The sequence below is a fragment of the Coturnix japonica genome, chromosome 14 (genome assembly GCF_001577835.2).
Source record: "Coturnix japonica isolate 7356 chromosome 14, Coturnix japonica 2.1, whole genome shotgun sequence".
In the NCBI taxonomy this organism is placed as follows: Eukaryota; Metazoa; Chordata; class Aves; order Galliformes; family Phasianidae; genus Coturnix; species Coturnix japonica.
This window is the reverse complement of record NC_029529.1, coordinates 7,477,870-7,494,319: the sequence shown is the minus strand read 5'-3', so window position 1 is coordinate 7,494,319 and position 16,450 is coordinate 7,477,870. Positions and strand designations below refer to the sequence as shown.

The following is a 16,450-nucleotide window of genomic DNA, read 5'->3' as shown; positions in this document are numbered from 1 at the left end:
ACAAGGGTTGCCCTACCTGGGACAAATACACTGACAGGTGACTGACAAGGCAGAGATAACAAAACATCTTTCAATATTACAATTGCACCATTACCTGTTTGCAACAATGCTTGGATAATAAGCTTTCTGGTTTTCATCCACTTTCATGTCATTCTGCTTTATAAATCGTTTCTGCTCCTCAAAGGCTCGAATTACACTGACTCCCAGAAGGGTCTCATTGAAGTGAGAATACACAGGAGAACGACTAACAGATTCGAGGCGTTTGAGCTGTCGAGAAGTGGCCACATAAAATCTCTGCAAATCAGAATATGAAAACTGTGGTTACAGCCAGATTGTATTTGACAAGCCATGGGGAATCACAAGGAGCTCCTAGACCTCTGGACTGTCAGTCACAGACATTCAACTTACACAGAGAAATACAAAATTTTATGGCATTTTAGGAAAGGCTGCTTAGGTAATTAGAGGATTAACATCTGCACACAAGTCATTCTACACTTGAAAACAAAAGGAGATGATCTGCTGAAGTCAGCTAATCCGTAAGTCATGCAAAGCACCATCAGCTAAGAATGACACAACACAAACATTAAAATCTATCCTAGCCCACTGTCTTACACAGAAGATAAATAATTTCTGGTCCAGCTGACACTGGCCAACATCTCCTACCTGCACAAGAAAGTAGACAAGTCCCAGAGGTGGAATAATGACGGCACCTATAGGGGTGGCCAGCAAAATGATGATACAAGCCCCAATCACATTAAATGTTGAGCCCATGAACATCTTGATGATTGGCGGAATGGCAGAGTCGATGGTATCTATCTCCTTAGAGAATCGGTTCACTAAATTTCCACTGGGTGTACGTTCAAAGAAACTCATTGGAGACCTGAGGACATTGTGCAGCAGGTCAAGGTGCAGGTGTCGTGAAGCAAATATTCCTCCTATTGACACAGCCATCGAGTAGCCAAACACAGCAATACCTGGAAAAGAAGACTTGTTTTTTTACCGCTCTCAACACTCACACTAAAAACTTTCCTCCGTTTTGTCATCACTTAGAACTGGGACAGCTCTAGTACAATAATCCTGAGATTTGGAGTTCATTACAGTTAGATTTGGTGATTATTCAAAAGCTTTTTCAGTGGAATCAGCACTTTACCCTTGTGGAAGTATTTGTTTCTCCATTACCAAAATCAAAATATTTGAGCACTTTCCCTGAGTAAACAGCACTTCATTTTAAGGTGGCATATAATTTTTATTAGGATTTTTATGACAACTCTAAAGAGGGCTGTTGCACACCCCACTTTGAGTGTTATATTTCATGTTAAAAAAAAATTTGGCCACAAAGAAGACATAAGAAAAACCCACTGAGCTGGTCTGGCCTCTTCATGGTGCCTTCATCTTTATATGACTGGAAAAAAAACTAACCAAAACAAAACCCACAACCTTAGCAAATTGCTGCTGCAGTTCTGGGAATACAAGGTCAACAACAGCATTAGAAAATTCTAAGTAAGCTACTCTTAAAAAAGGTAAAATCAGGCAAACCTTGAGAAATTCCCAGTGCTCCATATACGCCCAGTCTGACATTTGTGTACTGCTGCGTTCCATTGACAACAGGATCATCTGTCCACAAACTCAGCCAATAGTTGGAAGCCAGGGAGGCTATATGGTTACATATAAAGAGGAAAATGCTCAGAAAAGAGATATAGAGTCCAATAGCTCGCATGTATTCCCAGTATACTTTTGCCTTTACCTGAAGAGGGAAAAGAAACAGAAATGTTTTCATTTTGTTTCAAAGACAACAGTTCCCATTCCTTGAACATCTATTTAGAATTAATATTCCTGCATTAAGCCATAAAAACATGACAACTCCATTGTACAAAGCCACTGCCCAGAAGCACAAGCTGTAAGACATTCTAAAGAGTTGTACCAAATCAAACATCCCTTGAAGGCAGGCATACATCATCTTCCCCTTGTCTTACAAGAGAAGGGAAGGGAGAGCACTGCCTGAAATAAAACCCCTTAAGTGGCAGAGCCAAAAACTTCACTGTGGAGTTCCAGTTTTCATCTCTTTCTTTTTACCATAAGATTAGACAGCCTTTAATTAAACCCCTGCTCCACAAGCTTTGTATTCTATGATCTATTATAAAACAGAGGACAGGAGCAACATCATCAGGAGGTGTAACTACCATTCTCCCAAGAGAGAAGGTCTCTAAGAAAGACCTGAGTATCCTGGTATTAGGTACTTGTGTCTACGGTGGAAAGTTGGCTTAAAATTCAGTGCTGAAGTACAGATTTCACAAGGTGACTTCATTTGTCACAACCTTACAACCTCTTTCAAAAAAAAAAAAAGAAAAGCAGCTGCAAGTTTTTTCTTTCTTTTAAGTTTGGATGAGGTCAGCCATACAAAGAACACAGTAATACTTCAATGAAGTTCTACAGAACAAGAGGCAATTCACTCAACCCTTTCTCACTCCAGCTGTGTGGTCATTAGAAGCCATTTTTTCCCAATCATGTTATTTTTCTGAAACTGAAATAGAGCATAGGAAGTGGGAGCATGAAATCTTACCCTCCCAGTCTTTGCTGTGTCAGCCTCTGTCAGTTTCCAGGAGTTCTTCTCTGCAAGAGGTTTCTGTAGCTCTGCTGTGCTGCTCTGGTGCTGTGACTTCCCAGTTTCTCTGCTGTATGTGGAGGAATTACTGAGCTGCCTGTTAAAATATACAAATTTTTTTTTTTAATTTTTATTTTTGACTTGGAAAATACCAGCCAGGTGTTTACTTCATAGACAGATTTAAAGGGCCTATGGCTAAAGTGACTAGTTTGCATTATTCTCGTGATAATCAGTCTCCTTATTAGCCATCACCAAGCAAGTGACTATCATTGGTCCTCTCCCCTCTGCATCCCCTCTCTGGGGGGGGGAGAGAGTAAAAAAACTAAAACAAAAGGAAAAAAAGAGAGGAAGAAAAGGACCACAAACCGATGCATCAGCTTTCCAGGGGCTTCATTCACAATAACTCCATTTTCTACAGGCTTTCCTTCTTTTCCAGATGGACTACTCGCATCTGAGGGAGAAAAAAATAAAGTAAAAAAGAAAATATGAAAGTGATAGTGATGAGATACAGTGGTTGAATTGCTGTAATAAATGCTAGGTGCAGTCCTGGTGTGCAAATAAACAGTAAAACACAGGAGTATTTGCACACGCTAACAGATAATTGATCAGATGGGAACATCAGCTTAGTCCCAACCCAAAAGGGTTAGCTGACAACACGGGGAACATTTATTTTTCTGTTTTCTTACAATTATAGGTCAGTAATAATAATATAATTATGAGAAAATACTTGATGTTAAAACACAAAATACCAAGTTGCACTATGTCTCACTCTGACGCAAAAAGCCAACACTCAAACCATCTTCTACTTCTCAAACAGCATCTTTAATACAGTTAAGCCTTAAATTAGTTTTATTTTAGAACACAATCAGCAGACATTCTAGTAAATGGAAGAAAGCTATAAAAACAGGTGACAGGTGCCATTAACTTTGTATCCTCCTGCAAAATGACGCAGAAAGCAACATAGAAAAGCCCCATGTTTTCAAGCAATCATAGGAATCATTCATTTAAGCAAGGAGATGACTGCACACGTCAGTGAAGTTTTGTTATTCCACAACATCCCACCAGTAACAAAATGCAGAACACTCAAGAGTGTTGCCTAAAACACTTACAAAACCTATCAGCTTGAATTAAGATTTCTCCTAACAACCTAATCCAGTGTAACACATGAATAAAACTTCTGGGTTCAGATTATGTCATCTTTTCCCTAATGTAAATGATTTTGACCTCTGATAACTAGGTGAAGCCCTATTTTCATGTATAACATTTAATTTGTAACAAAATAATTTTGCATTTTCAAGAGTCTATGCAAACAGAAAAAAAGCTCACCTGACTCCATCAAACAGAAATGAAGAATAATTGGTGTAGGTTTAGAATCTGAACTCTTCATGTTTTTATAAGAAAGCACAACATGTGTGCATAAATCAGCTCATTGGTTCACAAATGATGGGCTGCCTGAACTTAAAACTGCTCTGCAAAACTCTAAAAACCCAAAGCTAAACTGTTCAGTGTGGTCCAAAAGCAGGGAGGGAAAAAAAAAGAGCAGAAACAACAACAAAAGTGAAAGCTTCAATTATTTAGTTCTTATTTTTAAAAGAAATGAATGTTGGCTATTTTAAGCACTTGATATGTTCTCTTTTACCGAGGTCCCTTATGAAAAACACCATATCACTTTGGAGCATCACTGAAGCACTAAACCCACAGGAACGTAAGAAAACCACAAGTAAACCACCCTTCCTTAGCAGCTCTTACATTTGATGTCTTGTTATAGGCTACAAAGATTTCATGCATAAACTGCATTCACCCTTTGAGAGAGAAATGTACTGAAGATTGTCATAGTGAGTCCAGAATATAAAATACTAAGTATACAAGAACCAAGGGGACCTTCATGTCTCAATACCGAGCTTTCCCTCTCAGATTATACTCATTATACTCCTAAATCCAAAGTGGGAGATGCACCTTTCAAGTTAATTTAAAGCTTCCCTATGAAAACATTTGAGATACAGAACCACAGTGGGTAAATTAGTTACCTGTAAGTCAGCATGTGAATTACTGTACACACAGAGGTTACACGCGAACCAAACAAATGCCTTGTTATACAGATGAAATTCTTCTAATAATGATTCAATCTCTTTTGTTAACGAAGTACAGTGACTAGTGTAGCTCCACACTACAAGCACTAGTAAAAGCCACAAGGCAAAAAAGCAGTTACCTGTTTCCAGAGGTTGAATTGTTCTTTCTAACGAAGGATCTGAGTCTAAAAGCATATATTATTAACTTTTTCCAGAACACAACCATTTTCAACCCTCACAAGCATAAATGCATTAAAGCAGCACAACCTAAACCATAAAGACAAACAGATGCTCAAGGCAGGATTGAATTTCACTGAAGCTGATCTTATTAATCCAGCTCTGTGGAGAAAAAAGGCAGCCTTAAAGGGAAAAAAAAATCCAAACCATATGGCTGCAAGTGACAGATCACTAAACTTCCTTCTACAAATGCACTAATGAGGGCTGGGGAGCAGAAATCAAAAAGTAGCTCCAAGGCAACCTCGAATTAACAGAAAAATCCCAGAATATACAAGCAATGACCATAGGAGTTTTCCTCAATGGCATGGAAGAGATTTCATATCAAAAGCTTAGAAACTCGCTATTCTCAACAATAAGGATGTATATCATCATATTTTAAGAGTGACAACTTCTGTCCATGTAAATGAATCTGCAAGGAGGAAAATGAAGCTGTGAAGGGTCTGGAGCACAGCCCTGCTGGGAGCAGCTGAAGGACCTGGGATTGTTCAGTCTGGAGAAGATGCTCAGGGGAGACCTTATGTCTCCCCACAATTCCCTCAGAAGAAGTTGTGGTGAGGTGGGGGTCAACCTCTTCTCCCAGGTAACAGTGACAGGACAAGAGAGAACAGCCTTAAATTGCACCAGGGGAGGTTCAGGCTGGATATCAGGCAAGATTTATTTTCGGAAAGAGAGGTGATGCATTGGCACAGGCTGCACAGGGAAGCAGCAGAGTCGCTGTCCCTGGAGGTATTCAAGAAAAGCTTAGATGTGTTTCTGAGGGACATGGTTTAGAGGGCACAGGTGATGGGCTGACAGTTGGACTAGATGCTCTTAGTGGTCTTTTCCAACCTTAATGATTCTGTGATCACACAGCATGGTTAGATAAGTAAGGAACTGTGGGATACTTCACTCTTCCAAGCACCTTGGTACCTTAACAGTGCTCACGTTGAATTAGTTATTTGCTTAGGCCATTTGAGGCAGAGAATACAGCCAGATTTTGCCTTACCAAAGAGAACAGCAAAGCTGAAGAAGGTTAAGTGAAATTAATTTAAGAGGAAGTCAGATTATTTCCTGACCCAGGCAGGTGCTTCCTGAACTAACGCTCATATCGGGATTCAACAACAACATTTAGATCAGAGCCAACACCTCTGACTATTTAACTCTTGCCTTTCCAGAAGCCATAGGAGGGAAGCACCATCCATACCTACAGGCACTGTACAACCATCCTATCTATCAAGCATAGTGCTCTTGAGCCCAACTCAGCTTCATACTGTTAGAAATAAGCACAGCAATAAAAAAAATCACTTCTACCTACATATATATTGAGAAAAACAGCACTTATAACCAACACAACTAATACTTATCATTCAACAGGAGTCCCCAAACTTGCCATACATCAGTTTATCTAGAAGAGGATTTACTTGGAAGCTTACCACTACTCTCCATGCTTTGTTCAGCATTAGCATATGTACGAAGGAACTCTGCAAAAGCTCCATCTTGCTTCAGCAGCTCCTGGTAGGATCCCATCTCAGAGATTTCTCCATCAGTCATTACTAGAATTGTATCCATTTGAGGCAGATAATTCACTGCATGGGTTACTAAAACCCGTGTCTAAGCAGCAAAAGAAAAAAAAAATCATTCTAACATCTCAAACTAGTAAATACAATGATTCACAGTTTTAATTCTGTGTATAATACAGTAAAAATTATGGACAGGCATGCAAAACAACTGTCCTTGTCTTTTGACTCTTCCTTCCCAGAATTTTGAATTAGAAAAACCAAAGTATTTCTTATCACAAGAACTACGTGGTTTAGGATTTCTAAAAAAATAAACAAATCTCAGAAGGATCCTTCTATTCTTTTCATATTTAAAGTAAAAGTCTGGAGGTGAAATTTGTGCAACTTGGAATCATTTGAACTCAGCAAAGAAAAACAAATAATTCCCCAAAGACAAGTTATTACATCATTACATACTTTATTTTTCAAAATTCCTTTTGGTCCAATAACTTTTTCAAAAATATGTTTCCCAACGTGAGCGTCAACAGCTGATAAGGGATCATCGAATAAATAGGTATCTGCATTACAGTAGACTGCTCGAGCAAGACTAACCCGCTGCTTCTGTCCTCCAGATAAATTCACACCCTGGGGAAAATAAGAAAATGAGATCCTTTATTTACATCTAAAAGATGTTGCCTTGCTGTAGTGAAAGAAGCACAGTGTTTGAGAAATAGAAAAGCCACAGCAGGTTTATGCAAACCAGAGACATTACAGCACTGAATAAACAGATACTTATCACAAGTTATTCACTACTACAGCATGAACAACTGCAGCCAAAATCCCCTCATAAGGAAGTCTGTTAACTTATATCACTAGTGCTATAGGATTAGTAAACAAAAAAAAAGTATTGTTTACTAATCTTGCAAGAAATTAACACAGAGCAGTCATACCTCATTCCATGCAGTCAGAGGCTAATTTTCCTCTCAGTTTTACTTCTACAGTGCTTCCCCAATCTCATGAACAAACTCTAAGCACACCCTACAGTTTGGTTGGCCTTCTGACCAGCCAAATTTCTTGTGGTGAAAATAAAGCTGCACACTCACCTGAATCTGGAGCTGAGGCTGACAGTTGGCAGCTATACCCCATCTAAAACTAGCCGGCAGGCAAAGCATATATCTCTGCATATCCCTTCCTGTCCTCTGGAGGGCATCAGCTTAGCAAAACACCAAGCAGCTAACCTACACAAAGCTGGCCACGTGTTTAAGGGACACCTGGTCCTGCTCAGAAACCAGAGCACTCTATCATTTAGGCAAGTTTCTAAATATCACACTGCATGTATTTTTGCAACCAAAAGCCAAAAAGAAAACCCCAACACATTCTCCTACACGCGTTCCCCCCTGAAGTGTTTAGAAGGTTCTTCTCCTGTTTCCACAAATGTTTATGCTCTATGATCGAGGCAACTCAGGGCTGTTTAAAAACAGGACTCGTTAAGATGCTTTTGCACTTGTAATTGAGAAAGCATTTCTCCCTTCTGAGTATTAAAGAAACTATATACTGTTCAAATTTGCCTCTTATTCTAGAGGATTCCTACTCTGAATGTTTTCAACTCAATATAACTTTATTACAAAGTAGAATAGAAGCCATATGGTCTTATCTACAAGTAATAGCAGAGTTAGAGTAATAGTAGAGTTAGAGTGGGTGTTTAAATACCTTTTCTCCTATTTCTGTTCTGTCTCCCATAGGAAGAATCTCTAAATCAGGCAAAAGTGCACAAGCCTCAATAACACGCTTGTACCGGCTCTCATTCATCTCTCTTCCAAAGATAATATTATCTTCTAAAGTTGCATTTTGGATCCAGGCTTGCTGAGGAACATATGCAATTGAGCCCTGCAAAAAAAAAAATTAAAGTTCCTTATTCAGTAGATAAGACAAAAAGACCAGTCACAACGTGAAATCACAGCAGGGCATTGTGAGGCTGGCAGTGCTATATACTCCACAAACTGCTTATGGTCACTTTGGAATGACACAGACAAATGCGTGCACTTGGGGTAGCACCTCCTAAAATATATTATTTTTTAATCCTCTCTGCAAGTGAATGTAACAAAGCATGTTGGTGGAAAATAAGACTTCAAATGAAACACAATTCCCTAACATAAACTTAGAAGAAACATTTGGTTAGAGAATATTTACACAATTACTGGATGTTAAAAGTCATTACAGCTTTGCTCTTTCATCTACCCATAAATTATGCTCACCATAAAACAATTTAATATAGAATTTAAGAGTGTTTAACAAATGCATCCCTGCCAAGAGATCTCTGCTAAAAGTAGGGGAAGTTGCTCTTATGTAAGAATGTCACTTCAAAGGAACTTGGCTGCTGCAAAATAATTTGCTTTGAAGCACAGTTGTATTTTCTCTTGACACCAATCATCAGTTGCTCAGCTCTTACTTTGGTTTTTCCAGAACAATTTTGGAGGTGACCAAACATGCATTTATTTTATTTTATTTTTTAACAAAATGCAACAGATTTGTTCTGTTTTTAAAGTAAACAGCAGCTTATCCCACATTTGGGTATCTCTGTATAGGGGACAGGTATACCCTTTCCCCTTGCAATTTTCTGATGTTGAAGAAGGTCTGACTTAATGATGCTCCTCCTCATCCTGGAGCACATGTAATAGGGTCTCTTTCCCCCATACCTGGCTGCCAGCAAGCCTCAAAAGAACTTATCTTTGAGCCTCCCACTATTCTGTCTATTTGGCTAAACCTGAAACTGACCGATTTAGAAGTTGAGTTAATCCTTAACAGAGTGTGGGCAATGGCATAAATATGGTTGGCCAGGAAACTGAGCCACGTATGCGTTCATCTGAAAAGCTGCCTTCACATCACTTGCAAACCTGGAAACACTCAGGCAAGACCCACAAATAGCTAAGCAGTTTTTCAGACACATCACACACCTTGACGACCACGTAGCCTTCCTTTTTGACCATCTCCCCCAGTAACGCAGACAGCAACGAAGACTTCCCACAGCCAACCTGACCAACAACAGCTATCAGGGAGCCTTCAGGAACGGCAAAGTTAATGCTGAAATGAAATGCATGCAATTCAGCCTCACTTGCTGGCATATCCCAGTAGTTAAACAATCTACTGAACAGCCCATATAAAGTCAGATGCAGCGTGAACTCGCACTGCAAAATGCTGACACACCACATGAACTTAAACTACTTGAAAATACAGCCTTTCTTTCAAAAAGCACACAGCTTTTCTCATAGACAGGAAACAGCACCTTCACATGTAATGAGTCAAAAAGAAGAAAAAAAATCACTTCCAGTTTTTCTCTTAAACGTTCTGTAAGCAGAAATGTAATACTAATGGTTGCTGCTCAAACAGTATCCTCATCCCGAAGGACATGCAATTTAAGACCCAAGAAAGAGCAGCCAAGATCAAGGAAGAGTAGAGAGCATAGGGAAGACATGGCACACAGTGCTAATGTTAAGGGACATGGGATGAGGAAATAACCTCACTGCACCACTGCATCCTCTAGATGGAGCTCATCCCATCTGCAGCCTGTAGCAAGAGTTTAACATCTTTGAAGCTTTCCCACCTTCCATTAAACCTGTTGCTACTTTTTTAAAAAAATATATATTTATTTATTTATACATACATATATAGGCATATACATATATATGTGTGTGTGTGTAAAATAAATGTGGTAAAATAAACATAATAAATTAAGAAAAATAAGCATTTTTTTTTCCTGCTCCTTTAAGGAAACAAAGTCTTGTGCATTTAGACTTTCTAATCTAAATACAGACAATTTATGATGCAGCAAAACATCAAGGGTACCAATGCTTACCTATTCAGTGTGGGAGGATCTGTTTTGGACCAGCTAAATGTTGCATTCTTTACAACAATGCTTCCTTCAGCTGATAAACAGAAAATATAATTTTACACAAATGTGAATGCAAGCAGATAAACTGTATGCTTTGGATTAAGCCACAGAAGTTGATTTAAGCACACCAAAGTAGATGTATACAACTACTTCTGTAGCAGAACAAAAACCCACTGCTTACCCAAATCTTGTATTCTGTTCTAAGCAGAATAATAAGCATTAGAATAATAAGCATAACCTCATCAGAAGTTAGGAAGTAGATCTCCCTTCAAGCTCATTTATGTCCTGAACAGCTGTATAAAACCAGAGCAGCTAAATATATGTGCTAGATACAGCAAAGCTCACAGTGATGCTCCTTGCACAAGATGAACCAGGGGCATGTGCCAGAAATGGGACTCACCCATTCTCTGTTAAAGGCGCTGAAATGGTTTACAATTCCTTTTCTCCAAAACACTCAGCTCTGGGTGAGTTAATTATCAACCTCTTAACTTTCAAACGAGCACACCTAAAACTGTCTAACAGTTGACAGAGAAGCTGGGGACAGAAACTGCACCTGAGAACCCGGTAGAAACTGTATACAACTTTCATTTTTACAACATCCCTTCTCTGCTTACTGGCTAAAATTAATCAGTGAAATCCACCAAAACCCAGAATATTTGTTACAGAAAACAAAAGAGACACTGCAAAGCCACCAAAAATTTGCACAAGTTCTTTTGCAAAAGAAACTCACCATTTGTGATGGGACCCCTGATTACGCTGTCTGGATCTAATTCTTCATGAGACAGGAACACCCGAAGGCGCTTCAAGGAGACACTAGCCTACATTAGAAAGAGACACAAAACCCTTATTCTGCTAATTATATCTAAGAACAGTATTATACACCATGTATGCATTATATCATTACAACACACTCCTAATCCCTTTTTTTTTTTAAACCATTATGTAGCTTCCTGGGTAGTCAAGCTTGTATTTCCCAGTTATAAGAAATACAGGTGATTTTGGGTACGCTCACCCACCATACCCAAGACTGATAGCTTTGCCAGTACAGCATTCAATATAGAGGAAATGCAAAGTTTATTTTGAGGTGACTGAACATCACCAGCAAATGTTATCTGAGCACACAACTGTAGTCTTTCCAATCAGTGACTACTTCTACACAGAAAAGCCTGTTAATGAACAAAATCTTACTTCTACTATGCTGCTGATAACCATAGGAAGTATGTTCAATGGAAACCTGAGAATGTTGAATAAAGCTAGGGATACAAATGCCTTCTGAGCATCCAAGATATTGTTCTCGTCTATTTTGACATACACAGCAAATGTGGACAAGGCAACCTGAAATACAAAGAGTAATGGTTACAATCAGAGCAATGCCTTTTTTAAGCCAGAGGTCTAAAATCAAAGCGTTTATCATTCTGATAAACTCTGTACTCCCACTAACGCCTCCCAAAACAAACATTTGATCTGAATATATTCTGGAGCATTCCAGTGTTCACTTTCTGCACACAGTGAGTGTGAAGCCACAAACATCCCAGGCTCCCTGTGGTTGCACTGCCTGAGAAGGGAAGGAAAGAAACGACAGCCAGCCTTTGTCTCTGCTCTCCTTCACTTCTAAGTCAATCACAGACATTAGATGAGTAACGTACGTGGACTGAAAAGTTGGAAATATCCCAGCACTAACCCATTTTATATTCCATAGGGACCACTATAACTCCAGATAGCAAAGTACAGCTCTCTTTAACACAGATTTCCTAAGAAATTTTAAATGTTACTGTGTTGCAATTATGAAAACTTGTATTACCTAAACAGTTCACAGCAGAAAAGCTTAAGATTCATTCCAAACAAGAAAATGACAATAAACCATTATCAGCAAGATATACAAATAAAAGCCATAAATATCAACATTCTTCAAAATTATGTTGATTAAATTATAATAAAACTGAAGTAAACTAAGTTAAGCCAAAGAAAAAACAGTACAATCCTTCCCAATCTCAATATGCCTATTCCTTTTACACTGTTTTCTTTCATGATAACAACACTCATACCTCTGTACGTAACAAGAACTAGCACTCCTTTCCCAAGCTGACACAGGAAAACAAGGTTGTTTAACCACTGGTGACCTCCCTCCTACAAGGCATGAACTAATTAGCTCAAACACCTACAAAATATTATCATCAGTATTTATGTTTAAAAACTGACTGCTGTGAAGACAAGCCTTGTCCATCCTACGGTGGCTGACTCAGCTGTGCCTGGTACAGTAGTTTGTTTGTACAGTCCTAAGTTTGGACAATCATATCCCAGTGAGAAAGCCCTCCCACGGAGATCAAAAACACTATAGGAGCCAAAAAATAACTTCAGAAGCAGCATGTCTGCACTCCTGTGCTGTCAGCAACTAGTCTGAAATAGAACTTTATCAGCATAGACAGCACTAAGGGAGGTACTGCAAAATGAATAGTTTCCTGACAGCATTATTAAACAATGTGGGAAGAACCCCGGCCATTGAAACAGGAGAAGAGAAAGTATTTTGCATTTCAAAAGTGCTTTTAAGTAGGCATGCGTGTAATTCTTTAATCAGAAGTTTATAGAAGAACATCTATCAAGAATAAAAATCTGGGAAATTGCACATTAAACAGCAGCCTTGCAACAGCGGTAAAATCTTGAGGTTCAGGCCTCTTGCCACAACAGCACGTACTGAAACAAAGCTGCTCATTAGGGGAACTTGTTTTCCCAGACTCTGCAGAACAGCATTATGGAGTCCACCTGTATAGTTTTATTTAGAAACTTCATTTAATAATATATTTATATTAAAACCATCTCAGACTTGTTATAGGAAAGCATTTGCTTAAGAATGCAGCTTATGTTTCCTATCCAGGGCACTGCTTCTTCTGCCTTTCATCACGCCCAGAAAATAATGTAAACACTAAATGCTTGAAGGGAAGGAATTTGAGACTGGAAAGTACATTTAAACATCTTCAATTGGAACAGTACATATTTTATCCTAATGTAGTAATGGCTTCTATTTGCCTCTATGCAGAAGAGCAATGCCCCATTGTTCTAATAGGGTCTGAAGCAATTTTGATGTGATCTCACTCCTCTCTCCCTTTCATTAGTTTGTGGTTAGCTTACATTCAAACACAGCAGAGATGTTTCACATACCAACAATACTTTCTAATAAGAAGAATTTAGTGCAGTCCCAGGCTATGCAACAGCTTTACCTCTCCACATTGTTCTTAAATAGATGTGGGGAGAACCCAGGCCACAGGCACGCTTTTTGTGCGGCATTCCATTTGATCAAGGACTCTTATCCAAGGACCTGCTGCTTCCAGAAACATACTGAAATAAGGAAGTTTGACTCCACTGTCATCCACAGCTACCACCTGGAGGGCGCTGTGCACACAGTAATCTTAATCTGACAGTACTTTTACTCTTAGGTCCCTTGAGCATAACAGTAAAAACAGTAAAGGTAGGCAAGAGGTTTTTGTTTTTAAATAATTCAGTCATTAACTCCTATGATGCATTCAGCTTGGATGCTATTAAGATCCAAATAAAACAGAAATGCCTTTTCACAGGGAACTGAAGGTAAGAGTTTGGTTTCCTACTACTGCAAAGGTAATTCCTACTTTTCCATTCATTAAAAAAAGTTATCAAACACTGTTTCAGAAAACATGGCCCAAAAGAGAAGAACAGACCTACAAATTTCTTTCACTTACCAAAAAAGGAGCACAAACCCAAGTGAAGGTACCCACTGCAGCGAGGTAAGCAGATTTTTTTAGGACTTTGAGCTCTTTCTGTCTGATCTCCAATACCTTTTCTCTAAAGGCTAATTCCCAAGCATAAAGTTTTAGAACTTTAATCCCATTAAGAATTTCATTCATCAGCTTAATTCTGTTGTCTTTGCTCTTCATCTGTGCCACCTGAAAACAAGGCAATAAATAATTAGAGCACAGTACTTGGCAGAACCACAAAGTTATTAGCTTTTATTCTGCAGTGGTGAAATTTGCCTCATTATCATCAAAAGCTTACGAACTTCCAAGCAAGAAATCTGAGACACAATCTTAACAAGCAAGTATGCAGAATCACCACAATGTTTTACACCAATCAAAAGAGTTCTTCACACAACTGCAAATCTACTTTGCATCTAACCTCAGCCCAAACTTGTTTTTGCTTTGTTTTCAACACTATCAACAGCCTTCTGATGTGTACTAAGTCAAAAAGCTTTCTATTCAGCAGTAAGAAGACAGAACATTAGGAAGAAGAAAACCTTTGAAGAAAATATTTTAATGAGGGCTGAGTAAAACCTGAAACGATGTTCTGACTCAGCACCCAGCACAGTTTGCAGGCGTTTTACCAAGACTGCTATTCTAGACAGCTGTTACCTGTGGCAGCATGGCTGTATACTCCTACTTGTCCCATGTAGGAACCAAATGCTGCAGGAAATTTTTTTGGACAAGACAGCCAAAAGATTTCATTCAAATAAATTACCAACAGTTGAGGGAAACATGTTTAACTCAGCAGTGAAGCTTTTACCAGAAAGCATGTAGTAGGCCTGTAGAAACAAGTCACAGTAGTACATGTTTCTTAAAACCATTGTCATACACACAGAAGTTTCTTACCTGATAGGTTTTTGTTTTCATTGCCATCACAGCATTTATGGGAACCAGAAGAATCATGACAGCAACACCTGCCAGTACAGAAGGACCTAAATTCTGAAGAGAAAAACAGAGAAAAAGTATTTAAAGTCTTGAGTCAAACACTTATTGGCAGCAGCTCTCTGCAGTCACACCTGTAAGATAAACGGGAAACAATAGATACAACACTCACCTGCCAAAGTAAGTACAGTGCTAGTATCACCTGGAGAGGCGCTGACCAGATCATGTTTATATATGTAGCCAAGTCCATGAATCTCTGAGCATCCACAGACATCAGATTCACAATTTCACCGACAGTAGAAGTCTTTCTGGCAGAATTTGTGATAACAAGTGCCTGGCGCAGATTTTTAAAATAAAGAACTTTTTAAAAAATTTAAAAATCATGAAAAAAAAAGTCTACTTATTTGCTTTCTGTCTCCTAAATCAAAACTGCTTTACAGAGCAATTAACTTTACAATTACAAGCAATTCCTTTCACACAATCACAGAATCATAGGGGTTGGAAGGGAAAGGCACCAGAATTTCAACTAATTAATCTCAAAATTATGTAATTTCCAAACTTTGTATTTATAAGTTAGATATTCTTTTACTTCTATTAAGAGTTAGGAGACTCCGCTGGGCCATTTCCAAACTACTTAAGTTACTCAGACTTAAGCAGCACATTCACAGGGTCACTGGAGGTATTCTTACATATTGGAAGAAAGAACTTACCTTTCTATAGATCACACCAACAATAGCTGTTTTGACCCTCATTCCAGTTACAAAGCAAATATGAAAATACTGATGAAGAATCAATGTTTGAAGACACGCACAAACAAACAGCAGACCTGTATAAAAGTAGCCTTGCCAGTTTGGGGCACTTTTGTTATTTACGAAGTTGATTAGCAATCTGTGGAGAGAAAAATTAGCGCTCTTGACTTATGCAACTCAAAAGGAAGTTTCAAGGTTACAGTGTGATTATTCCAAACATTATGTGGGCCACACAAGTACCCAAAGTGCAAGACTTACATAAAACACTTAAGCTAACTTCTCAGAAACAGGACACAATCTTATACTAGCTCTCACTGCTAACAATGTTCTCCTTTAAAACAAAAACTTAACATCTTTTATGCACAGCATTCCCTGAGCAAAAAGTCTTATATTTCCTCCAGCTAACATGCAGCTACTTAGAGTTGTTTCACTACTTCTCACCTTAAACACAATCTCTCCTACTGCTTTAGCCCAATGTTGCAACACATACTGTGACTTGTGGTTATAAAAACCTTTAGACTTCTGAGCAGTTCCATAGTCATCACAGGTTAGAATCAAACTCTCGTACTAATTATGCTTTTGCCATGCTTTCTTCGTGGTGGAAGGGAACTAAATAGCATCATGTATCAAATGTTTGACGTTATAATTTGAAAACCAATAGACCAAAGTAATCGGTGTGCATGATAATTTGGATGACAGCTGTACCCGATTGATCCAGCAAAAGACAAAGCAGTTTGGTAACTGACTGAAATATCAGCGTACTCAGAAACCTCTCTGCTT

At 38.6% G+C, this 16,450-nt stretch overlaps 1 protein-coding gene across 3 annotated transcripts in view; it reads right to left on the bottom strand.

Moving 5' to 3' along the window:
* ABCC1 (ATP binding cassette subfamily C member 1) overlaps window positions 1–16,450 on the bottom strand; it is a 38,502-nt gene that overhangs the window by 5,750 nt on the left and 16,302 nt on the right. For 2 of the 3 annotated variants that reach the window (XM_015876658.2, XM_015876660.1), the window contains exons 9-25: window positions 15,632–15,809; window positions 15,094–15,255; window positions 14,886–14,978; window positions 13,983–14,186; window positions 11,461–11,607; window positions 11,003–11,090; window positions 10,237–10,306; window positions 9,338–9,464; window positions 8,094–8,270; window positions 6,861–7,028; window positions 6,321–6,498; window positions 4,812–4,856; window positions 2,969–3,053; window positions 2,561–2,699; window positions 1,537–1,744; window positions 664–974; window positions 95–294 (exon numbers count right to left, since the gene is read on the bottom strand). In XM_015876658.2, coding sequence (XP_015732144.1) covers window positions 95–294; window positions 664–974; window positions 1,537–1,744; window positions 2,561–2,699; window positions 2,969–3,053; window positions 4,812–4,856; window positions 6,321–6,498; window positions 6,861–7,028; window positions 8,094–8,270; window positions 9,338–9,464; window positions 10,237–10,306; window positions 11,003–11,090; window positions 11,461–11,607; window positions 13,983–14,186; window positions 14,886–14,978; window positions 15,094–15,255; window positions 15,632–15,809 — 2,580 coding nt within the window. The remainder of the gene's footprint in view (window positions 1–94; window positions 295–663; window positions 975–1,536; window positions 1,745–2,560; window positions 2,700–2,968; window positions 3,054–4,811; window positions 4,857–6,320; window positions 6,499–6,860; window positions 7,029–8,093; window positions 8,271–9,337; window positions 9,465–10,236; window positions 10,307–11,002; window positions 11,091–11,460; window positions 11,608–13,982; window positions 14,187–14,885; window positions 14,979–15,093; window positions 15,256–15,631; window positions 15,810–16,450) is intronic. The other variant, XM_015876659.2, reaches the window with a different exon arrangement.